At 47.2% G+C, this 25,007-nt stretch overlaps 1 protein-coding gene across 1 annotated transcript; it reads right to left on the bottom strand.

Annotated features, from left to right (window-relative positions):
* Nucleotides 1-944: 944 nt before the first annotated feature.
* LOC101939264 (zinc finger protein RFP-like) lies at nt 945-24,083 on the bottom strand. The gene is made up of 7 exons (XM_065565030.1): nt 23,639-24,083; nt 18,812-18,907; nt 16,219-16,446; nt 11,970-11,992; nt 11,292-11,407; nt 6,897-6,947; nt 945-2,498 (listed from the first exon to the last, which is right to left on the bottom strand). The coding sequence occupies exons 1-7, from the start codon at nt 24,047-24,049 to the stop codon at nt 1,975-1,977; spliced, it is 1,449 nt and encodes a 482-aa protein (XP_065421102.1). The 5' UTR covers nt 24,050-24,083; the 3' UTR covers nt 945-1,974.
* Between the last annotated feature and the right edge of the window lie 924 nt (nt 24,084-25,007).

Below are 25,007 nucleotides of genomic sequence, written 5' to 3'. Positions count from 1 at the left end.
AATTTCCCAAGGGGCGTGGCAAAGTCTTTGTCACTGAAAAGTTTTAAATCAAGATTTGGAAATAATAAATCAAAATGATGCTCTAGGAATTATTTGGGGTAAGGTCCATGGCCTGTGTGACACAGGAGACTAGAAAATCAGTCTAGAAGATCACAGTGGCCCCTTCTGGCCTTGGAATTTACAAATCATCTTCCCAGCTTTGTCTGGAGTTCACCTTCTGCATCCTCTGCTCACATCTGCAAAAAGGGGGTAGTGATGACGGGTATCTCCCCAAGGGCGCGATGCCTCAGCCAATACAAACTGCTGAGAAGCAGCAGCAGAAGAGATTGAGTTCTTCTGCCTTCCAGCCTGTAGGCTACAGGGTGTGCTGGGAGTCCCCCTCAACCAGCCATGAACAGGACTGTGCTGGTATTTCATACCTAGCCCACAGCGTTTTAATAATAGCTCATGTTGGGAGGCGCTGTTGACCAAATGAATCCAGCTTTGTACTCCTAACCCTACCCTGTGCCCTCGGGTGGTGTATCAGGTTTCTAGCCAATCAGACTGTGAATGTGAATTGAAAGGAAAAGGGGTAATTTGGTTTGGGAAAGAAATGCTGCTGCAACACAATGGTGCGGCTAAGTGCCACCCCGTAATATTCTTTAGTTGATGATGTGAGTTGCTATTTTATTGCCAGTTTCCTTCTGTTCCTTGGCAGCTGGAAGTTCCTAATGGATTTCTTTCACAGCGAGGATGTTGTTGCTTTTTTCTTGCCAGGGAAAGCATCGCTTGATTCTTTGATTTTATTTACTCTTTCCTCAAGCTTTGCTTTTAGAGCTTTCGCTTAAAGTTACTCAGCGGCTTTTCTTCAAGCCCCTTCAAGGCATTTGCTTGTGGGTCTGTCTAACGTTTCAGGGCAGAGCCGTACAGATCTAATACCCTTGGGACAAAGTCCAAGACCAGAAGATAGAAATAAACTTTATTCTGTGAATTTACTCATTTGAATCTACAGCATCCAAATAACCAAACAGAGCAAAATAGGAGCATTGAGCTAGGGAACTGGAGGGAGAGGGAAACACCACTATGTTTTTTATATTCATAAGTAAAGAGCAGAGGACTTCGATGGATGACCCTAAGTGAGTCAGAACTTAGGCCAGGTCTACACTATAGACTTCCATTGGTAGAACTATATCGCTCAGGGATGTGAAAAATCCACACCCCTCAGTGAACGCAGGCGTACCGACTGAACTCCCGGTGTAGACAGCGGTACACTGATGGGAGAGCTTCTCCCCTGGACATAGCTACCGCCTCTCACAGAGGTGGATTAACTACACTGATGGGAGCAGCTCTCCTGTCAGCATAGGACCGTCTTTACTTAAGCATTACAGGGGCGCAACAGCGCAGGTGCAGTATTTTAAGTGTAGACCTGCCCTAAGACAGACAGGCTCTGCTGTGACCCTGAGAGTGACTCCTGGTGTCTGCTGGTTGGCCAGTTCATGTGTGTCTGGAGGATCCCAGAGTTACAGAGAAAGGCATGTAAGTTGGCTGAGAAACTCCTTTCACCAGTATAATGCTGAGCAAGTCAGTCTTGTTCTCCCTCACCATTTTATTGTGAGTCTTGCAGCACTCAGTGTTTTTCTTAAAAGTCCCAGCTGCTGGAGTAGATAGATTTGAGGGAGCTCAGATTATATTACAGATACATTTCCAGCCTTCATGTTGGTGTAGCAAAGATTGAAAACCAGAAACAAGAACACCCTGAAAGCTGGGAAACCAGAAGGCAAAGAAAAATAACATAATATATAAAAAGATGTTTAAGCCAATCCCATGATTGTGGGGGGGCTGACACAGTTTTTGAATGCTTGAGGCTGGCAAGACTGTGATTAGAATGGCAAAGTGTGATAGCTGTAATTTATATATTACCCATGTCTTTGCTCTACTTTAGATATCTCATATCGAGTGATCCCTGATCCTCTGTCACAGGTCTTAACGGTATGCCTACCAATGACCATATCTGCCCCTACTCTGAAATTCTACACGCCGGCTCCCAAAGAAGGGGATGATCTTCCCAGTGAAAGAAGATGTGAAAGTAAAGATTGTCTCTCTGCCAGAAGATGTAATGTCATAAAATGTAACTGTCTGTCCTTTATAATCCAGATCAACCCCAATGTTACTGGGTCTACGATGTAGGTCCAGAGCAGTCTTAGGGGAGGTGAGGGCACAGTACTGAAATCTTGTATTCTGCAAAGCCCAGATCCCCTCCTCTGGTGTACAGCTTATCGCTCCCTCATGTATCACAGACTCTTTGGCAATGCCCAAAAGCCAGTCATTTTTGTTCCCCACCTCCACTTCCCAGTAACATCTCCCTGAGGTGAAGCCCTTATAGCCCAGCACATAGGGAGCAGGGTAAAACCTATTCTGTGGCACTGAGTATCCCACATCTTGGTATTTCTGTATCACACTCTCATCTGTGGACACGATGGAACAGGGAGTTACCACTTCTGGATCCGGAGTGGCCTGCACTGCAAGAGGGAAGAGAGAGACAGAAGGAGAGTGTTAAGATCTGTCCTCACTGCAGAGTTAATCCAGGCGCTTACTCAGCTGCTAACTCTAATGCTCTTCCTGTCCAGATGCATAAACACCTCATCTGAGTTCAGGGGTGCTTTCCACCCAGCACAGACACCGACTCCATGGGTGCTCCGGGGCTGAAGCACCCAGAGAAAAAAAATACTGGTGCTTGGCACCCACCAACAGGTCCTACCGATTAGCTCCTCCCCCTCTCCCCACAGCACCCCCCATGCACTGACGGGCCCCGCTGATTAGCTCCTCTCCCTCCTTCCCAGCGCCTTCCTCCTGCCACGGATCCGTTGTTCAGAGGTGGTAGGAGGTTCTGAGGGGTAGGGGAAGCTGTGGGGGAAGGAAGAGGTGGGGGGGAGGGATAGGGGCTTGGGGCGGGGTCTGGGGCAGAGCGAGGGTCAAGCAACCCACTGGAAACTGGGGAAGTCGGCGCCTCTGTGCAGGCTAAACCACTGCAGTGCTGAGAGTCAGAGAGTCTGAGGCCAGAAGGGAACCGGGGTATCTAATCTGACCCCCGTATATCACAGGCCACCAACCCCACCCAGCACCCGCCTACCCCAAACCCCAACATTAGCCCAAAGCAGGACAGCCTACAGCAGACTGGACTATTTATGTGCCACAGGCAGAGAAGAGGAGGCACCGAGGTACCTGTGCCTGAGGCCCCACAATGCAGGGAAATGATTCAGTGAGATACCCCCAAACAATCCTGGTACGTCACCCGCATCCACGTGCTGCAGAGGAAGGTGAAAATTGCCTGGACATAGAAACAGCAACCAGCCCCCCGGAGAGCTATGGATTTCCCCGCCTCTGCGGCTGAGCTGCATCGCGCCAGCTCGGGAACAAAGGACTAGGGGTGGGGGAGGGGTGAAGCGGAAGTTACGTGTTGGCTGCAGGAAGCAGTGGGGGGCAGAGGAGCTGACTTCCTGGGTGCTGCTTGACCCCTGCTCCGTCCCAGGCCCCACCCTCACTCCACACTTTCCCCCACGTATCCCCCACGTATCCATCCTATCCCGCCTCTTCCTGCCCCTGCACCCACCACTGAACAGTTGATCGCAGTGGGTATGAGGTGCTGGGAGGGAAGGGAAGGAGCTGATTGGCCAGGCCGCCGGCAGGTGGAAGGGGAGGAGAGGGAGGATCTGATCCATGGGGCTGCCGGTGGGCGCTGAGCACCCACTGTTTTTTTCCCAGGGGTGCTATAGCCCCGGAGCACCTACAGAATCGGCGCCTATGGTGTGGGCACACCTGGGAGTCTGAGAAAGCAGATCAGATGGAGAGGGAGACAGAGCTTGAACAATGGACTATGCTGTAACCTTCATTTCTCTGTGCTAACCAAGGTCTTCCTGTGCTGTGGTGCAGAGCAGTGGACTAAAACCCAGTTGCTTGACAGTGACAGCGGTGGCTGAGTGTCGCTGCAGGTGCTTGCAGAGGTGTGTTGCTCCCTAAGATCATAGAAGTCTCCCTCAGGGGTCGGTCTCAGTTGGACGCACTGCCCCAGCTCACCTCTGCCTACGCCCTGAGCACGCTCTGTGCCCTCTTTTTCCCCCTAGCTCCCAGCACTTGCACCACGAAACAGCTGTTTCACGGGGCAAGCGCTGGGAGGGAGGAGGAGGAGGGGGAACCCAGCGTGCTCGTGGAAGAGGCGGGGCCCGGATTTGGGGAAGGGGTCCAATAGGGGCAGGGAGGGGGCAGAGTTGGGGCGGGGACTTTGGCAAAGGGGTTGGAATGGGGGTGGGGAAAGGGTGGAGTCGGGGCAGGGCCAGGGGCAGGGGGGCGTGAGCACCCACCCATGCTGGGGAAAGTTGGCGCTTATGGCTGTAACCTTCATTTCTCTGTGCTAACCAAGGTCTCCCTGTGCTGTGGGGGAGAGCAGTGGACTAAAACCCAGTTGCTTGACAGTGACAGCGGTGGCTGAGTGTCGCTGCAGGTGCTTGCAGAGGTGTGTTGCTCCCTAAGATCACAGAAGTCTCCCTCAGGGGTCTGTCTCAGTTGGACACACTGCACACAGCTCATGTTGTGAGGCAGGAGGGCTGAAGGCCCAGAGGTCCAGCCTGAGGAGTTGGTGAAGCCGCATGGCTTACCCTGCAGGAAGAGTGGGCTGATGTTGGGGGTCTGGCCCATTGAAGGGGCTCCTCCCAGAGACTGTTCCAAAGCTGGGGCCGTAGCACCAATCCTGGGGATCCGTGGCAGAGGGGATCTCAGTCTCCTCCCCCGATCCCTCTCCCTTGCTGGGGGTGCTCCACATCCAGCAATAGAACAGAGCAGGGGAGGCAGCAGACACCAGGCAGAGGACGTTAACAGGGACACCAGCTAATGCATTTGAAAAGTACTAAATTGTGTCTGCACTAGTCACACTTAATGTGGTAGCTAGTCTGGTGAGGACCAGGAGTGGGGGTCCAGCCTGCCTCCCGACACCCCTGTTGATTTCAGAGGGGCTATTTAGACTCCTGGAGATTCTCTAATGCACCAAAAACGGGCTCCAGGCCCCAGAGTGTTTCCTCCTTCCCCAGTCCAGAGAGCAGATGATCACTGCATGTGGCTGGGGTTTTATATGTGCCTGGTGGATTATTCTTACAATATTGATTTGGCGATTTGTTGCAGAGGGAAGCAGATATGGGATCCCTATGGAGGAAGGCAGTAGACCGGCTTATGGTCAGTGGATGGGAAGAGGAGGTCGCAATTAGGGTCCTTTCTCCATTCATCCAGTAAAAAGCCTTCCCTTGCCAGACCATGGCTCTCTAGAGAATCCAGTTATACATGTATCTAACTGAGCTCCTTACTCCCCGCTGTTAAATTCCATTCACCCTCTGAATACATCTGAGAAGAGACAGTAGCCTGGCTTCTCTGGTGCACGACAGCTCCACGGAGCAGAGTGAAGAGAACGATAGATAGCTAATGTGTCAGACCAAAGGTCCATCTAGGCCAATACAGTGGTCAATGCCAGGTGCCCCAGAGGGAATGAACAGAACAGGTAATCATCAAGTGATCCATCCCCTGTCGCCCATTCCCAGCTTCTGGCAAACAGAGGCTAGGGACACCATCCCTGCCCATCCTGGCTAACAGCCACTCATGGACCTATCCTCCATGAATTTATCTAGTTCTTTTTTGAAGTCTGTTACAGTCTTGGCCTTCACAACATCCTCTGGCAAGGAGAGCCACAGGTTGATTGTGCATTGTGTGAAAAAATACTTCCTTTTGTTTGTTTTAAACCTGCTGCCTATTAATTTCATTTGGTGACCCCTAGTTCTTATGTTATGAGAAGAAGTAAATAACACTTCCTTATTTACTTTTTCCACACCCATCATGATTTTATAGACCTCTATCATATCTCCCCTTAGTCATCTCTTTTCCAAGCTGAAAAGTCCCAATCTCATTAATCTCTCCTCATATGACAGCTGTTCCATACCCCTAATCGTTTGTTGCCCTTTTCTGTACCTTTTCCAATTCCAACATATCTCTTTTGAGATGGGAAGACCACATCTGCACGCAGTATTCAAGATGTAGGTGTACCATGGATTTATAGAGAGGCAATATGATATTTTCTGTTTATTATCTATCCCTTTCTTAATGATTCCCAACATTCTGTTTGCTTTTTTGACTGCTGCTGCAGTCCTGATTCTCTGCCAGGTTCAGTACTGGTCTTAGCATGGTCTCCTCCCCAAGGGACCTTCCACCAGCTGGGGATGGATGGAGCCCAGCACGAGTCCATACTCCTGACACTAGGGCGAGAGGGAAGTATAGCATAGGAGCTGGTGGGAGATGCTTCCCTAACTCTTTATTTCCCAGTTTTCAGAGCTTGAAATATGGGTTCCCTTCACGTTCTGGAAGCGTACAAGGCACTGATGGTCAACCTGCACTCTGTGTTAATGACGTTTTCCAGCAGCGAAGCTTGTCTTTCATACAAAAAATAAAAATAGAGGAAATTTTTAGTCCTTATAATTACTGAGAGAAGCAGCGAAATGTGACCTGAGTGTGCCCTAAAGACTGATTAATGGACCTAAAAAATGTACCCTACTTTCCAATTGTAAATAGTATGTGCACGTTCATACCTCACAAAATGGGAATGGGTGACAGGATGGATCACTGGATGATTACCTGTTCTGTTCATTCCCTCTGGGGCACCTGGCATTGGCCACTGTTGGAAGACAGGATACTGGGCTAGCTAGACCATTGGTTTGATTCAGTCTGGCCGTTCTTATGATATAATGATTTCTTCTAACCTTGGATCCATGACTCTGTATTGGTGGAAACCTCTCTTGTTTGAATTCAGAAGCTTCTTCTAAAAAATTAATCCTGAGATTTTAATTAAATAATTGTTGTACGAAAATATCCTCATGAAAACTTACCCTCTTTCTCTGCCTTTGAGATCAGAAAGCGCAGTTGATAGGGCAGGGTCTCTAGAGAAAGAAAAGATCAGAGGAGAGGTGATTTCCCCCTTTCTTGTAGGAAAATAGCCTCATGAAAACGGGACTTGATTCACAAAGAAACTTAGGCAAGATGATGCTTAGCATCACAACAGCCAACGTTTAGACACCTAGAAAGATCTCATGGTTAAGACAAAAGATCACCTTGGCTTAACCACGAGATCTTGCATGATCTAAAAAATAAAAAGGAGTCATATAAAAAACTAGGACGGATTACAAAGGATGAATATAGGCAAACAACACAGGAATGCAGGGGCAAGATTAGAAAGGCAAAGGCACAAAATGAGCTCAAACTAGCTACAGGAATAAAGGGAAACAAGAAGAGTTTTTATCAATACATTAGAAGCAAGAGGAAGACCAAGGACAGGGTAGGCCCACTGCTCAGTGAGGAGGAAGAAACAATAACAGGAAACTTGGAAATGGTAGAGATGCTTAATGACTTCTTTGTTTCGGTCTTCACCGAGAACTCTGAAGGAATGCCTAACCTAGTGAATGCTATGGGAAGGGGGTAGGTTTAGAAGATAAAATAAAAAAGAACAAGTTAAAAATCACTTAGAAAAGTTAGATGCCTGCAAGTCACCAGGGCCTGATGAAATGCATCCTAGAATACTCAGGGAGCTAATAGAGGAAGTATCTGAGCCTCTAGCTATTATTTTTGGAAAATCATGGGAGACAGGAGAGATTCCAGAAGACTAGAAAAGGGCAAATATAGTGCCCATCTATAAAAAGGGAAATAAAAACATCCCAGGAAACTACAGACCAGTTAGTTTAACTTCTGTGCCAGGGAAGATAATGGAGCAAGTAATTAAGGAAATCATCTGCAAACACTTGGAAGGTGGTAGGTGATAGGGAATAGCCAGTATGGATTTGTAAAGAACAAATCATGTCAAACCAATCTGATAGCTTTCTTTGATAGAATAACGAGCCTTGTGGACAAGGGAGAAGCGGTGGCTGTGGTATACCTAGACTTTAGTAAGGCATTTGATACGATCTCACATGATATTCTTATCAATAAACTAGGCAAATACAACTTAGATGGGGTGCATAACTGGCTGGATAACTCTACTCATAGAGTAGTTATAAATGGTTCCCAATCCTGCTGGAAAGGTATAACAAGTGGGGTTCCGCAGAGGTCTGTTTTGGGACTGGCTCTGTTCAATATCTTCATCAACAACTTAGATATTGGCATAGAAAGTACGCTTATTAAGTTTGCAGATGATACCAAATTGGGAGGGATTGCAACTGCTTTGGAGGATAGGGTCATAATTCAAAATGATCTGGACAAATTGGAGAAATGGTCTGAGGTAAACAGGATGAAGTTTAACAAAGACAAATGCAAAGTGCTCCACTTAGGAAGGAATAATCAGCTTCACGCATACAGAATGGGAAGAGACTGTCTAGAAAGGAGTACGGCAGAAAGGTATCTAGGGGTTATAGTGGAGCACAAGCTAAATATGAGTCAACAGTGTGATGCTGTTGCAAAAAAAGCAAACATGATTTTGGGATGCATTAACATAGGGTGACCAGACAGCAAATGTGAAAAATCGGGACGGGAGTGGGCGGTAATAGGAACCTATATAAGAAAAAGACCCCAAAATCGGGACTGTCCCTATAAAATCGGGACATCTGGTCACCCTACATTAACAGGTGTGTTGTGAGGAGGACACGAGAAGTCATTCTTCCACTCTACTCTGCGCTGGTTAGGCCTCAACTGGAGTATTGTGTCCAGTTCTGGGCACCGCATTTCAAGAAAGATGTGGAGAAATTTAAGAGGATCCAGAGAAGAGCAACAAGAATGATTAATGGTCTAGAGAACATGACCTATGTAGGAAGGCTGAAAGAATTGGGTTTGTTTAGTTTGGAAAAAAGAAGACTGAGATGGGACATGATAGCAGTTTTCAGGTATCTAAAAGGGTGTCATAAGGAGGAGGGAGAAAACTTGTTCACCTTAGTCTATAAGGATAGAACAAGAAGCAATGGGCATAAACTGCAGCAAGAGAGGTTTAGGTTGGATATTAGGAAAAAGTTCCTAACTGTCAGGGTGGTTAAACACTGGAATAAATTGCCTAGGGAGGTTGTGGAATCTCCATCTCTGGAGACATTTAAGAGTAGGTTAGATAAATGTCTATCAGGGATGGCCTAGACAGTAGTTGGTCCTGCCATGAGGGCAGGGGACTGGACTCAATGACCTCTCAAGGTCCCTTCCAGTCCTAGAATCTATGAATCGATAAAGTCACTGTGATTCACAAAGCAGGAGTCAGGCACCCAGGCAATCTGTACCATGAACAGGGAGAGAGATGCGCCTTGGAATGAGATTCATAAAAGCCAGCATGCTAGGCGACTCCCTGCTTACGCCAAGTGGGAAAGGCCAAGGTGTGTGTGTGGCAGGGGGGGGTGCTAAGCCCCGGCGCTCTCAGGGAGTATCAGCGACTGAGTCTGGGCAGCACTGTAGGTGCCCGGCATCTGTGCCATTTTTTTTGCAAGAAGCCTGGGGGGAGGAAACCCACCTTGCTCATAACTTTTACCCCAGTGGTTGGAGCACTCAGCTGGCCTTTGGGAGACCCCTGGTTCAAGTTAACCCTGTGCCACAGAGGGAGCAGGGATCTGAAATGGGATCTACCACCTCTCAAGGAGTGCCCTAACCTCAGGGCTGTAGGATTTTCTGATGTCGGGTGCCCACATGCTCTCCTGGGCGAGAGGTTCCACTGGGGATAATCAATAATTCATTGGGCAGGAGGCAGAGAGAAATCATGAGAATGTCTGTGTAGCCAGGTGGTTAGAGCACGCCCTTGGGAGGCGGGAGACCCAGAAGCCTGTCCCTCTGCTCAATTATTTATACGCAGTGGATCAGATTCAAAAGGGGAGACTGAGGCCTATATCAGACACCGGCTGGAGTCCCGTCTTCTTCTGTGGGGAATAGGGGATTTGAAGTGGTGGTCTCCCATATCCCAGGTCAGTACCCTAATCACAGAGCTATGATGTATATTATAAGGGAGCATCTCTTTCCCTAGGGCCTGGGTCTTTTGGGTAAGTGTTTGCCTATAGAGCCTGAGCCAGTAAGTGTGCTCAGAGCATGTGTATCAGATTGGGGCCTGTAGGCGAGTTAGGAGGAGGAACGCCTTTCTTTCCCCTGTTCGTGTATCCCTCTGGGGCTTAGGTGTCTGGACAGCGAGACTGGAACTGCCGTGCACCTGCACAGAGGCAGAAACATAAGTGCCTAGGGAATATTTACCGCAAAAAGAGAGGTGTTGAGTGATTTTAGGCACCTACAAGGTTTGGTTGCAGCTGAGCGGAGGGCTTTGTGAATCCCAGTGGGGTCTGATTCTGGGATTCAGGTGCCTAAAATGGCAGGTAGACCCAAGTCCTTTTGTGAATCTAGCCCTCACCCTTTCTCTCTGCCTTTGGGCTCAGAGGTCAGTTCAGAGGGCCGGGTCTCTAGAGAAAGGAAGGATTGGAAGAGGTGATTTCATGTTGTCTTGACTCTGGTGACATTCCTACTGTTAATTTATGTAACTGTGCTTGAGAGAGAAATTTTGGAGCTTACTCAGAGCTCTTCTTCAGGTCTGTGTAGCTCAAAAATTTGTCTCTGTCACCAACAGGAATTGGTTCAATAAAAGCTGTTACCTCCCCGGCCTTGTCTAATATCCTGGGACCGACACAGCTACAGCAGCACTGGATGGAACCGTGCTGTCATTCTGAGACGGCCCAAAGGAAAAAGACCATAGAACGAGAGGCACATTGGAATGGGGAGACCTTTCCAGCGAGACCAAACTAAAGTGAAATCATCGTCCAAAATATAATATCTTGCACCTCTTTATCTCCCACCTTCCTCCAAGGATCTCAAAGCACTGGGCGGCATTCACTAATTAGCACAACAAGGTAGGTTGGCCATTATTTCCTCCTTTTTAAAGATGGAGGAACTTGAGGTACAGACTCTGGGATTTTCAAAAGGGCTGAGGCCATGTGGTGGCCAACTCCCGTTGACGGTCAGAGAGAGAGATGGGTACCTAAATCCCTTAGGTCCCTTGGAAAATCCCAGCCAGGGAGGTTAAATTCAACATTTTCTAAAACACCTGGTGATTGTGTGTCTCTGAAATTCTGAGTGGCCAATTTTGACACCCAGGGTTGGGTCTGGGACAATCCAAGTGGAGGCCTGGCGAATTGGCATTAGCTCTGAGCCCTCCCCAGCCCACCCACAAAGACGTCTAGCTGGGATGAGCTGAGAACTAATAGGCCAGAGTCCATCTCCTTCCACAGTCAGAGGCACATCTTGATGTACCATCACCGTAGCATGAACCCAGATAACTGTTCAGTTACCTTGGAATTTCTTCATAGCCTCCTGTAGACAAACATTTCCTTGGGAAGAGACGCCGACTCTCTCTCTCAGGTCCTCTGGCACGGCCACTGGTTTTTCCAACTTCACCATCTCACACCTAGAGGGGGAAAAAACCAAACATTCTCTAAATCTTTTCTTTCTTTTGTGAGAATGAGCTACCAGAGGCTGCTCTCTCGTGGGCTCGTTGTGAGCCTCTAACTCCCACTGGTGAGTCAACTGCCCTCCTCTCTGGAGTATTTAAATGTCTAGATCCTCAAATGGGAGTTAGAAAGTAAGGGGTCCACAAGCCATCCCTCAGAGAGAAGGGCATAATCTCATGGGAAAGGATGCTCCAGTGGTTAAGGGGTTGCTGTAGGACTCTGGAAACCTACGTTCCACTCCCTGCTCTGCCACAGCCTCCCTGCATGACCTTGGGCAAGTCACTTAAGGCCAGATTTTTAACAGTGCCTCCTGGGATTTTCAAAAGCACCTAACCAAGCAAGGCTCCCAACTACCACTGATTTCAATGCAGTGCCTAACTCGCTAAGTTGCTTTGGAAAATTCCACCAAGTGCCTAGCTACATGTGAGGTGTCTAAATATTCTGCAAAATCTGACCCCAGGGGTCCAATCCCCTTCCAACATCATGAAGCGTAAGGGGGGGTGGGAAGAAGCTACGTACCTGCTCCAGGTGCTTTTGATGTCCTAGAAGAGAGAAAGAGAGGGGAGGGGGGGAAAAAGAGCTCAGTCCCACGTGCTGTAGGACTCATGAATGAAATTGTTTTTAATTGTTTACTTTATTAATGTAACTTCATAAGAAAAGTTTTATGAAAGAAACAATATTCATTCATAAAACCGGTTACCCCAATAACTGGCTAATTAACAGTTAAGATGCTTGTTAAGAGTCATAGCTGTTCAGTCAGCTGCCTTTGTAAGTTTCACTATCAATCCAATTCCTGCTTAAATCACTGAGACTTGCACTGTTTCAGTATTGGAACTTCTGTTCACCATTTATTACACTTGCCTACGGTGTAACTTCTGTTCACTGTTTTCCATCCATTATACTTGTCTATATTGTAACTTCTGTTCACTGTTTGCCATATTGTAATTCAAACCCCATTTTAAAACGCTTACTCCATTTTGTAAGGGCTTGCTGCAACCTTCATTTTTGCAAACCCTGCTGTAATCTTATTAGTTTAGTTTAGATGTGTGAATGAGGTATGTATGGATGATGGAATCAACCTCCAGCCCCAGCCTGTCCTGATTAAATAGAGTTCAAACACCAACAGCTGAAGATGCAGACAAGAGCCCTAACAAAGTAAGAAGAATCCACCCTAAAAAGAAAAGGTACAATAGAAGGAAGATCAAAGCCCGGTCCCAGGCTGAAAGTCATGTCTGCAATTGACGGGTGATCAATCACCAAACCCAGAGGCAGCGTAACACAGCAAGACCTATAGACTCTGGATTCAAACTAAAGCCTACAAAAAGGATGGGTGAGATGGAAAACTTTGGAGGAGGGTAACATTCTGCTGCCAACATGGAAGGGTGCATGCCCAACAGAGACCCAAACAACAAGGAGTCTGGTGGCACCTTAAAGACTAACAGATTTATTTGGGGATAAGCTTTTTATGGCTGACTTAGAACAACGCTTCCTCAGCTCTCGTCCCCAACATTTTTATGGCTGACTTAGAACAACGCTTCCTCAGCTCTCGTCCCCTAGTGCCCCTCCTCTACTTGCGCTACATTGATGACATCTTCATCATATGGACCCACGGAAAGGAGGCCCTTGAAGAATTCCACCTGGACTTCAACAATTTCCACCCCACCATCAACCTCAGCCTGGACCAGTCCACACAAGAGATCCATTTCCTGGACACTACAGTACAAATAAGTGATGGTCACATAAACACCACCCTATACCGGAAACCTACTGACCGCTATACGTACCTACATGCCTCCAGCTTCCATCCAAGACACATCACACGATCCATTGTCTACAGCCAAGCCCTAAGATACAACCGAATTTGCTCCAACCCCTCAGACAGAGACAAACACCTACAAGATCTTTATCAAGCATTCATAAAACTACAATACCCACCTGGGGAAGTGAGGAAACAAATTGACAGAGCAAGACGGGTACCCAGAAATCACCTACTACAGGACAGGCCCAACAAGGACAATAACAGAACACCACTGGCCATCACATACAGCCCCCAGCTAAAACCTCTCCAGCGCATTATCCACGATCTACAACCTATCCTGGAAAATGATCCCTCACTCTCACAGACCTTGGGAGGCAGGCCAGTCCTCGCTTACAGACAACCCCCCAACCTGAAGCAAATACTCACCAGCAACTACACACCACACCACAGAAACACCAACCCAGGAACCTATCCCTGTAGCAAACCTCGTTGCCTACTCTGTCCCCATATCTACTCTGGCAACAGCATCAGAGGACCCAACCACATCAGCCACACCATCAAGGGCTCATTCACCTGCACATCCACTAATGTTATATATGCCATCATGTGCCAGCAATGCCCCTCTGCCATGTACATTGGCCAAACCGGACAGTCCCTCCGCAAAAGAATAAATGGACACAAATCGGACATCAGGAATGGTAACATACATAAGCCAGTAGGTGAACACTTCAATCTCCCTGGTCATTCTATTACAGATTTAAAAGTCACTATCATTGAACAAAAAAACTTCAGAAACAGACTTCAAAGAGAAACAGCAGAACTAAAATTCATTTGCAAATTCAACACCATTAATCTGGGCTTGAATAGGGACTGGGAGTGGCTGGCTCACTACAGAAGCAGCTTTTCCTCTCCTGGAATTGACACCTCCTCATCTATTATTGGGAGTGGACTACATCCACCCTGATTGAATTGGCCCTGTCAACACTGGTTCTCCACTTGCGAAGTAACTCCCTGCTCTCCATGTGTCAGTATATAATGCCTGCATTTGTAACTTTCACTCTATGCATCCGAAGAAGTGAGGATTTTACTCACGAAAGCTTATGCCCAAATAAATCTGTTAGTCTTTAAGGTGCCACCAGACTCCTTGTTGTTTTTGTAGATACAGACTAACACGGCTACCCCCTGATATTTAACAGAGACCCAGCTCGTCCTTGTGCCCGGCTTTCCTGGCCAGTTAGCCGCCACAAGCTACGAACCCAAGCCACAAACTCAAGCAGGACTGGTAACTATGCAGCAGCTGCAGAACATCTGATGGATGTGTGTGTGTGTGAATGTGTGTGTGTGTGTATAGGTATTAGGTATAATGTCTGTGTATAGGGATTAAGATATTAGTTATTGGTCATAAATCAAATTGTTATCATAATAAATGTGGCATCTTTATCTTGTCCCCTTTAATAAGATCCTGCTAGTTTTTATTGGTATAACAGTGCCACAAGCTGGCGATCGCTCCTGCTCTGGAGATGGATGACTCACTTGGCCATCCCTAGTCGAGCTCTAGATGCAGTTCTCTGTAGTTGCACCTTTAAAATTCCATTCACAGACTTCAATGGAATGGGACCCCTAAGCATGTACCATGATTGTGGGGTTTCTCCTTCTAAATTCTATTTTGCCTGTGCCAATGGCACTTGCTCAAACTGACAGATCAGACACATGAATCCCTGACTTCCACATGCAACTGCTGTGTCCAGTGCATTTGCCTTTCTCCATGTGTGCAATTCTGGTCAGCAATTCTGAAACCTTGATTCATTCCCGTTTCTTAACAGGCTCTGCAAAGAACTTTGCTTTCCTAATCTCCCACTTCCTAGACACTGGAGTTGTGCCTTTTATTGCTTCCATATCATTAGGGCCCTTTGTTTTCCGTATTTATTTTAGTTAAACACTGATAAATTCCCAGGAAAAATTACCACCACAACAAAAACAGATGAAAATCAGCACAAAAATCTATTAATTTTTCTAGGTAAATATTGGGGTTTATTTTGGTGGATGGAAAGATGGGAAAAAAGTATTCAGTAGATTAATGCTTTGAATTCCGTTCATCACTGTGGTTTGCTGCAGAACTAAAACACAACTCAAAACACAATACCTCCCACCCCCCCCGAGTTTAAGAAAACAATAGATCTCTAATCCTCAAATAAAACTTTTAATTTGAACCAACAGTTTACTGGTGTAGACTCAGAACTATTAGCCTATAAATATTCACATTTGATAATTGGGCCACCCCATTTGTAGCGCATACACTCAACTTCATCCTTTTCTCCGGTTTTTGTTTCTTTAACCCTTTTGAATACTTCCTTGTGTTCTGAAACGTATTCTGATACAGATTTTCATTTTCTTCCCATTTTAGTGCGTTAAATCTTTAACCCATTGTCTGCTAACAGTTTGAAATGTGTACGTGGTGGGCGTGAGATTCATCAGTACGTCCAGATGCAAACGCACTTCAGAGCTTGTGTGCGTGCCTGTTGGTTAGTGTGTGTATCTTCTAGAAGAATACATTCTTATTTCAGCAGGCAGCTTTGCATATACACACTGACTAATGTATTATTGGAATACAGAGATCTCATGCAATGGATTGTATTTTCCTAATAAAACAAGTTATTTTGTATATATTTGAATGATACAAAAGCAGGATGAAAATCAGAAAAACCTGAATAATACTTTTTGTAAAACCTGGGAATTTTTTGGTAAAAATCAGTTTAAACTGAAAATGAAGGGGCTTATATATGATGTATCAAAAAGGCCTGAGACATTCGCCTTTAAAACAGCAAAACTGTTTCCACACTGGAAATATTAGAAATGTCAAATTTTGTTTTCCCTCACTTTGCTAAAGGACACACTGACAGTCTCCATTGTGGAGTGGGAGCTCTCGAAGAAGTTAGTAAACTCCAAAGTTAATCAATCAGAATCTCTCCCTTCCCTGGGCAGGGATCTGGGTGTCTCTAACTGTCTCACCTGCAGGAACTGGCTTGTTGGCTGCTGACACTTCTCTTCTAGCTCACTGATCAAGTCACTGAGATGGGAAATCTCCTCAGACAGTTTGGTGACATTTTCATCCTGTATCTTCACAATTTCCTTGTCCAGCTCTTTCAGTTGGGCCAGCAGGGGTTGTGCTGGCTTCAGGAACTGCAGCAATTGCGCAAATGCAGACACAATCTTCTGCCTCTCAGCTTCTATCTTTCCCTGTAATGAAGAGACAAACAGGGAAAGGACAGGTCAGGGACTAGGGTTGCCAGATGGCCAGTTTTCGAAAGGGGAACCTGGCAGTGTCTGGTCAGCAGTGCTGACCGGACACTAGAAGTCCGGTTACCCATAGTAACTGGCTTCCAACACCAGGGGGTGGGAAGAACAGCAGCTGCTGCTGGGAGCCTGGAGGAGCACTCAGGGATGGCTCTGGGGGGAGAGAAGTATGGGCAGGTCCTCCGTCCTGCCCCAATCACCCCTCTACCCCCGGAACGTGGCTCTCCCTCCCCTGCCCTGCCCCAGTCACCTACACACCCCTAGAAACCTGCTCAGCTGGCAGGGGGAGGGAGGTGGAGAGAGCAGCAAGCGACAGTGAGAGGGGGGCGAGGCCTCGAGGGAAAGAGGTGGAGCATGGAATGGGGCAGGTTCCAGCGTCCGGTTTTCACAAATGAGAAAGTTGGACAGCCTATCAGGGACATGGGGAGAGTCTTAGAGCCCTCTTTTCATATTACCCTACTACGAACATACGGATGAGATTTCAGGAGAACATGCCTGATAGTCTCTCAGCTGGCCTGAATGAATAACATGTTCCAAAGTGCCTTTGTGACTTACGCATCCAATTCCCATTTTCAAAGTGACTTTTGGTGCTTAGGAGCCTAAGTTTCTTTGAAAGTGACTTTTGAAAATAGAACTTAGGGTAAATTTTCAGAAACAGCAAAATCATTTAGGAGCTGAAACCCATTTTAAAAAATGTATATGGAGCTGCTTTTAAAAGCTATTTAGGTGTCTAAAGAGGCATATAAACCCTGAAAGGGATTTTCAGTTTCACTTAGGTGCCTAAGTCCCCTTAACTACAGAGGACGTTAGGTGCTACTTAGTTGCTTTTGAAAAATCTCACTAGGCCTCTCTCTGCATTCTAAGCCCCTAAATATCTTTGAGAATCTGGCCCTTAACCACTTGCAAAATTGTAAACCTTAGGGTCCAAAATCACTTAGGCACTTTTGAAAATGTCACCCAATATCTCTAAAATGATGAGTCTTCAGGTCTGAGTGGCTTAGTATATTCTGCTGATCATCTAGATTCTTCCAATAGCAGAAAGGTTGGAAGGGGGAGGTCTGACTCAGAATCAGGAATACATTGGCAGAGAGTTGTGGAGAAGACTGAAGGAAAGTTCTGCTGGTTATCCACACAAAACGCCAGGTACAACATATACTGTGCAAAATGCTTTTTCTCTAGCTCTTACATGTTTCATCTGGCATTTTGTACATTACATTGTCCCAGAGGAAACCAGTCGTATCTGGTGGTTATAGATGGAGATTCAGGGTTGGATTTCAGAGATACAAAACAGCCACTGGGTACCTAAGTCCTATTGACTGTCAAAGTGAATTAGGCACCTAATCACCATACGTGCCTTTGAAAAAAAATCTCCCCTGAAATCAGTGTTTGTAGCTGGATTTGGACCCACTGATGTGTGGGGAATAAGATCAGTGCTTTGAATTGAAACTGGAAGCAAGTGGAGGAATCAGCCCAGAGGGATGATAAACAAAGACAAACATCTCACCCTGTAAGGGTGTGTCTACAAGAGGCAAAGCACTTGAGTTTATCTAATACATTATAGCTAATCCTCATCTAAACTCAACCTTGCTCCTAGTTAGCACATTTTAACTCAGTTTAACTGGACAAGGTGAACCCTACACACCACACTAGGGTCAAATTAAATTAGGTTTACAGTGTTTGCATGTCAGAGGTTTACACCAGTATAAAGACATTACATTACAAAGTGATTTGAGGTACAGCTGTACTACACAAATGTTATGGTGGTGTGTAGAGGACGTACACTATGTGTCCCTGCTAACATGGGCATAAATAGCAGTGTAGATGGTGAGGCATGGTTTAAGCAAGTAGAGTCACGATATGCCTGAACCCTCTGGGTATAAACCCTACGGACATGGCTCTATACGCCCCCAAGCAGGGCCTCCCCCATCTACAGTGTTAAAAATAGCAGTGTAGTGTCCCGCTGCCTTCCCACCGCAGGTAAAGGCTCCCGAAGTGGGGAAAGGCTCCAGCAGCTCTGCTGCCTTCCCCTACTGGAGCCTTTCATTCACACGTGTAGCTACACACCACAGCGTGGACACAGCCTGCTTTTCACTGTGCTGTGTAGCTACACATACCCTGCAGGTCGCCCCCAGAGCTGTGCAGTGTAGCTACACATACCCTGCAGGTCGCCCCCAGAGCTGTGCTGTGTAGATGTCGCCATAGTTAAATCAGGCAGTGCTGTGTATAGACCAGGGTTGACACTCTCCCCACACAGAGAGATACCAACTCTGACTGATGTAACTGCTGGACCATAACAATGGGCACCTACCAGATATTCCTGGCTTTGCTTCTCTCCATCCTGTTTCCACTCCAGAAGTTCTTCTCTCTCTTGCTTCAGGGTGTTCAGTCGAGTTTGAATTTGTTCCTGAGGCAAGAAAAACAATGTTTGGGAGGGTCAGGGGGCTGTGGAGTCTGTCCTCACAGATACATTTATATACATTGCATGTGCCTCTCAGGCTGTCCCACAGACAGTGGTCGTGGCAATGTCACAATTGCCTCTTGAGAGGTGGGAGATTCCGGTTCAAATCCCTTCTCCTCATCAGGCAGAGGGAGAACTTGAACCAGGGTCTCCCACCTACCAGATGAGCGCCCTTCCCCCAGGCTAACCATTATGAAAGTCTGTTGCCTCCTCCCCAGATGTTTTGTGTGGAGTGACACAAGTGCAGCACTCCATCGTGCAAGAAACAGCTTAGATGTCTAAACCGCCTGACTCCAGGAGAGGGGTTCCCAGGTGTGGATCACAGAGACAGGCACATTCCTACACCAAACTCTGAGGGGCCAGGGCTTAGGACACACCCCCCTCAGCAGCATCTCCCATTGTAATCCTGTCAATTACAGGCCAGTAAGCCTAAGGGCTTGTCGATAAGTACAGCGCTGCAGCTGTACCGATACGTCTGTGCCACTGCAGCGCATGCGGTGGAGATGCTCTATGCAGATGGGAGAGAGCTCTCCCATCAGCATAATAAACCCACCTCCACGAGCGGCAGAAGCTTAGGGTGGCGAGAGAAGCTCTCCTGCTGACATAGCACTGTGCACATGAACGCTTATGTCACTCAGGGAGGTGAAATATTCACAACTCTGAACGACCGTAAGTTTTGGCGACATAGACTGTATTGCAGACAAAGCCTAATTTCAGTACCAGGCAAATTGATTGAAACTATAGTAAAGAACAAAATTGTCAGACACAGATGAACATGATTTGTTGGGGGAAGAATCAACACAGCTCTTGTAAAGGGAAATCATGCCTCACCGATCTATTAGAATTCCGAGGGTGTCAACAAGGATGATCCACTGGATATAGTGTACTTAGACTTTCAGAAAGCCTTTGACAAGGTCCCACACTAAAGTCTCTTAAGGAAACTAAACAGTCATGGGATAAGCAATAACCTTATCTCATGGATCAATAACCAGTTAAAATATAGGAAACAAAGGATAGGAATAAATGGTCAGTTTTCACAATGGAGCAAGGTAAATACTAGGATCCCCCAAGGATCTATACTGGGATCAGTGTTATTTAACATATTCATAAATAATAAGGAATAGGGGGTAAACAGTGAGGTGGCAAAGTCTGCAGGGCTTAAAATTACTCAAGGTAGTTGAGTCAAAGCAGACTGTGAAAAGTTACAAAGGGATCTGACAAAAATGGGTGACTGGGCAACAAAATGGCAGCTGAATTTCACTGTGGATAAATGCAAAGTAATGCACATTGGCAATCATACTCCCAACTATAGATATAAAATGATGTGGTCTAAAGGAGCTCTTACCACTCATGAAAGAGATTTTGGAGTCATCTCTGAAAACATCTGTTCATAAAAGCTAACAGAATTTTAAGAACCATTAGGAAAGTGATGGATAATAAGACAGACAATATCATAATGCCACTATATAAATCCATTGTACATCTTGAACACATCATGCAGTTCTATTGGCCCCATTTCAAACAAGATATATTTGAATAGGAAAACGTACAGCGAAAGGAACAAAAATCATGGGTATGGAACAGCCTCCATATGATGAGAGATTAAAAAGATGGAGTGTTCAGCTTCAAAAAGAGACAATTGGGGTGGGGATGTGATAAAGGTCTATAAAATCATGGATGGTGTAGAGAGTGAATAGGGAAATTTATTTACCCCTTCACAGAACAGGAACCAGGGGAAATTAACAGGCAGCAGGTTTAAAAAACAAACAAAAGGAAGTACTTCTTCACACAACACACAATCAATCCATGGAACACATTGCCAGGGATGTTGTGAAGGCCAAAAGTATAACTGGGTTCAAAAAAGATGAGTTCATGGAGGATAGGTCCATGAATGGCTATTAGCCAAGATGGTCAGAGATGCAACCCCATGCTCCAGAGATCCTTAAACCTCTGATTGCCAGATGCTGGGACCAGATGACAATCGATGGATCATTCGATAATTGCCCTGTTCTGTTCATTCCTTCTGAAGCACCTGGCATTGGCCACTGTCGGAAGACAGGATACTGGGCTAGATGGACCTTTGGTCTGACCCAGTGCAGCTGTTCTTATGTCCTTAGTAATTTTCTAGGTGCCTAAAAGTTAGGCATTGCAATGCTGAGCATCACAACACCCAAGTCCCTTTGGGGATTCAGGACTAAATCTCCTTTGAAAATGAAACTTCGGCTCTAAAGTTAGTTGGTGCTTTTGAAAATGTGCTCCGAGGATCTTCTTCTGTAATTCACCAGGGGGTGAGGTGTTGCAGAGCCACACAGAGGATCTAAAAGCACAGCTCCCATTCATTTCAATGGCAGCTGGGCGTCTCAGCCCTGCATTACTTCTATGCTGTATGTGTCACGCTGCCAGGGAACAGAGAGGCCTTGGGGGCACCAGACCTGATGTAGAGGCTTAGGGACTTTGTCCAGACAGCCCTTTGCCTCCAGCGAATCCTCCAAGTGCTGCAGGGCAATGCGTTGAAGTCGTATCCATTTTCCAGCAGCGTAGGATAGGGCGCCCTGCTCCCATGCAATGACAGGGAACAGTATATGAAGAGATATGGATGTCAGAGAGTTAAAGCCAAGCAACTTACAGGGAAGGGAGTTTTGATAAGAGTGTCTAAAACACTTTTTAAAAAAGTGTATATTAAACTCCAGGGCCTAATGGGAGAAAGGAACTCCCGGTTAAAAATCCAACACACTCACAAGGTTCATAAATATTGTACTTGATTGTTTGGCACGGGGGAAAGGGTTTGTTCTCACTTTTGAGGTGCTCCAGTACTGAGACTCAATGTGGTCCTGGGAATCAGCCTTTTTCTTCCTTTAATCTTATTGTGGCACTAATACAGTCCAATTTGTCCTTAAAGCTAGAGTGGCAGACAGCACAGCAGATTCTGCCCAGAGTGGATTGCTCTGTCAAACAGGCTTTTTAAGGTTCCATCCACTTGGACTTCATGGACCCTAGAATGTTACATTGAGTTTATGGTTCAAATAGATGCATAAACCCAAAGCAAAACTCTAAAGTACGCGTGGGCGGGACGTGAATCACTGGCTCGGGGAGGCTAGCCACCAGACCAGCCCCTTCTGTCTGAGGCCCCTCCCATCCCCACCAGAGCCCACCCACCGTGACAGTTGGCCCCTCTACCCCAGAGCACCAGGCGGGCAGGCAGCACAGCTCTCAGGTCCCCAGCCCCAGGTGTGCCAGGCCAGCCCCCCGCTAACCCCAGCCTAGCCACAGGGGGGAAGAGACGCAGCACGCTGGTGGGAAGCAGGAGGGGGCCTGGGAGTGGAGGGTGGGCAGGGCCATGCAGGGCTGTGCCTCCCCTGACTCCCCGCTCTGTTTCAGGAGCAGCAAAGTGACCAGCCTTCAGCAAGCCAGGGAAAACAGGAATTCATCATCCTGGTTTTCCCTTGAGGAAAAAATTAAGCAGATTAACCTTGGTTTTTTAAGCAGAAATCTTTCAGTGCATCTTATGCTTCAGAAAGTAACAGGAAAGGAACCCATTGAGAACGCTGCTGACAATGTCACGTTACTGCTGCTTCCAGGAAGCAGCCAGCGGTCATCAGATACGAAATGCTCAAGCTGGGCACTACGCCAGGCACCGGCTCAGTCGAAACTCAGCTGTGCGGAGCGGTTTATAATGTGATTGTAAAGCAGTGCCTGACCGGAGTGATGAGAGGCTGTGTGGTCTAGTGGCTAGAGAACTAGGATGGGCATTAGGGGGGCAGGGTTTAATTCCTGGTTCAGCTACTGAGCTGTTTTGTGAGCTTGGTCAAGTCACTGCCCCTTCAGTGCCTCTCTGCCCCTCCCATTCCTTTATCTTTGTCTCTGAGGGTGCCCACAGATCAGGCCCTGCAGGTGAGAGAGGCAGGAGAACACCTGTCTTCACCCAGCTCATGGGTGTGGCCAGGAGACAGGCAGCCAGAAGCCTCTAGAGGGAGGCAGCTGTGAACATGCCCAGAGGCAGAACACAGGCACTGAGAGAATTTGTACCCTGAATACACAGGCACTGAGTGAGTTTGGGCTCCTACAGGGCTTGGCAGTAGCTCTGGGGATTGCGTGGAGCCTAGAACTGGCATTTAGGTGCCTAAACCCCAGATATATGCACCTCACTGTGAATCCCCAGCCTTTGCCTCCCTGTACCTCAGCTCCCTCTCCTGCACTTTGTCCACCTTGACTGGTTAGACCAGTGGTCCCCAAACTGTGGAGCGTGCCCCCTAGGGGTGTGCGGAGGAATGTTTGGGGGGCCATGGTGGGGCCCAGGCCAGCCCCCCCAGGGGGCAGGGGAGTGCCAGCCACACATAGGCACAGGAAGTAGGGGTGCATGGGGTGCTGCAGCACCCCCAGCTTTTGCTTCGGGCGTCCCGGCTGCTGGCCTGGGGCCCCGCTGGGTCGCGGGGGGCCGGGCAGCTACGCTACCGGCCCAGGGCCCCGCTCAGCCACCTTACCACTATCCATGTCCCCCCTGCCCTCCCGGAGCCACGGCCCTTCTCCCAGCCCCAGCTCTCGGGGGTGCGGACAGGAGTAAGATGGGTGTAACACCCCCATTCCAAAAACTGTTCCAGCACCACTGCATCCACATCTGCTGTGGCCTGGGCTCTGCTTCCGGCCCCACTCCCAGCCCCATGCCCAGCCGTGGCCTACCTTGTGCTCCTGGGCAGCCTCCTCTATAGGGACCACCCTGTGAGCGTGGTGCGCCTGGGACTCCCTGCAGATCACACAGATGAGCATTTGGTCCTGCTTGCAGAAGAGTTTGAAAGGCTCCTGGTGCGCGTTGCACAAATCTCCTCCTGCTGCTGCTGGGACACTCAGCTGCTTGGCGATTTCTACAAAGTTCCCCAGTTGTCTGTTTGGCCTCAGGGTCCTCTGGGGAAAGGTCTCTCTGCACTGAGGGCAGGAGATGTCTGTATCTGGTCCCTCCCAGCACTGGGTGATGCAGGCTTGGCAGAAATTGTGCCCGCAATCTAAAGACACTGGATCCTTGAAAAAACTCAGACAAATGGAGCAAGTAGCTTCATCTCGGAGGCTCTTCAAAGGATTCCCTGCTGCAGCCATGGCTCCCTGCAGACAGTGTAACAAGATAAGTTTCGTTTCCTGCCAGACCCAGCAAGCAGCCTTGTAAAACAGGTTGCCCAAGCGGGAGCCAATCACGTTCTCCGGCGGGAAATTAAAAACAAACAAACAAACAAACATAAAACCATCACCACACACAACGCACCAGAAGCCACCAGGGATTTCCCTACATCCCCTTCACCTCCCCATAGGGTGTATACACCCCTCCTGAATTTCCCCAATCCCCTCCCGCCCCCCAGTTTTGTGAACTAGTTACATGTAGTGTTGCCAATTTAGTGATTGTTTGAAAATTTGAATTGAAATTGGAACATTAATACACACTTTAGAAGCATATAAAGTGTATGATAAAATACATGTATCTGAAAAAGTGTAATAGATTTGAAAAGTAAGAACATAGATTAGCTTCCTTATACAGCTGTTGTTTTTTATTACAATGTCAGTGCATTCATTTTGGTGATGTTGGCCAACCTAATAATTTCAAATGATGATTTGTAAGCAAAGTCTCAATAAGCTCTCCGTGACAGCTAGTGATGAGCTCGGGGTTGGAGGAAAGGCTTCAGGACCAGATTGTATTTACATTCACACGTAATCTACCTAGGTATCCAGCAAACAGATCTGTGTTTCCCAAGTGATAGATTTTGGCTGGGGTGGGGTTACAAATCACTTGAATGCGAGGGGGTAATGAAATGTTATTCTTATTGTATAAGTAAAGAGCAGTAGAACTGTACTTAGCCTCTGCTGATTTAGGGCATCAAGAGAGAGGGTGGGGACAGGTGTTTTGCTTGATGGTCTGCCTGAGTCACAAGCACTATTTGACCTGCCCCTCTCCACTGTTTAAAGACAGAGCTGATTAGGTTTCACAGATAGTCTTTTGTTTTGTTAAATAACCACTGCAGTTGAAATCACTGATAATCAGGTCTAAGTGCTTAGATTTGCTGTG

This window comes from Chrysemys picta, chromosome 12 (genome assembly GCF_011386835.1).
Source record: "Chrysemys picta bellii isolate R12L10 chromosome 12, ASM1138683v2, whole genome shotgun sequence".
NCBI classification, from domain to species: Eukaryota; Metazoa; Chordata; order Testudines; family Emydidae; genus Chrysemys; species Chrysemys picta.
This window is presented reverse-complemented; position numbering and strand designations above follow the sequence as displayed.

Bases quoted from the DNA above. Each gene is read 5' to 3' on its own strand.
- LOC101939264 (XM_065565030.1), bottom strand. From the start codon at position 24,049: ATGGCTGCAGCAGGGAATCCTTTGAAGAGCCTCCGAGATGAAGCTACT. The intron at 11,408-11,969 runs GTACGTAGCTTC...TTCCCCCTCTAG, and splicing joins ATCAAAAGCACCTGGAGCAG to GTGTGAGATGGTGAAGTTGG. The intron at 2,499-6,896 runs GTAAGTTTTCAT...TCCCTCTTGCAG, and splicing joins CTCAAAGGCAGAGAAAGAGG to TGCAGGCCACTCCGGATCCA.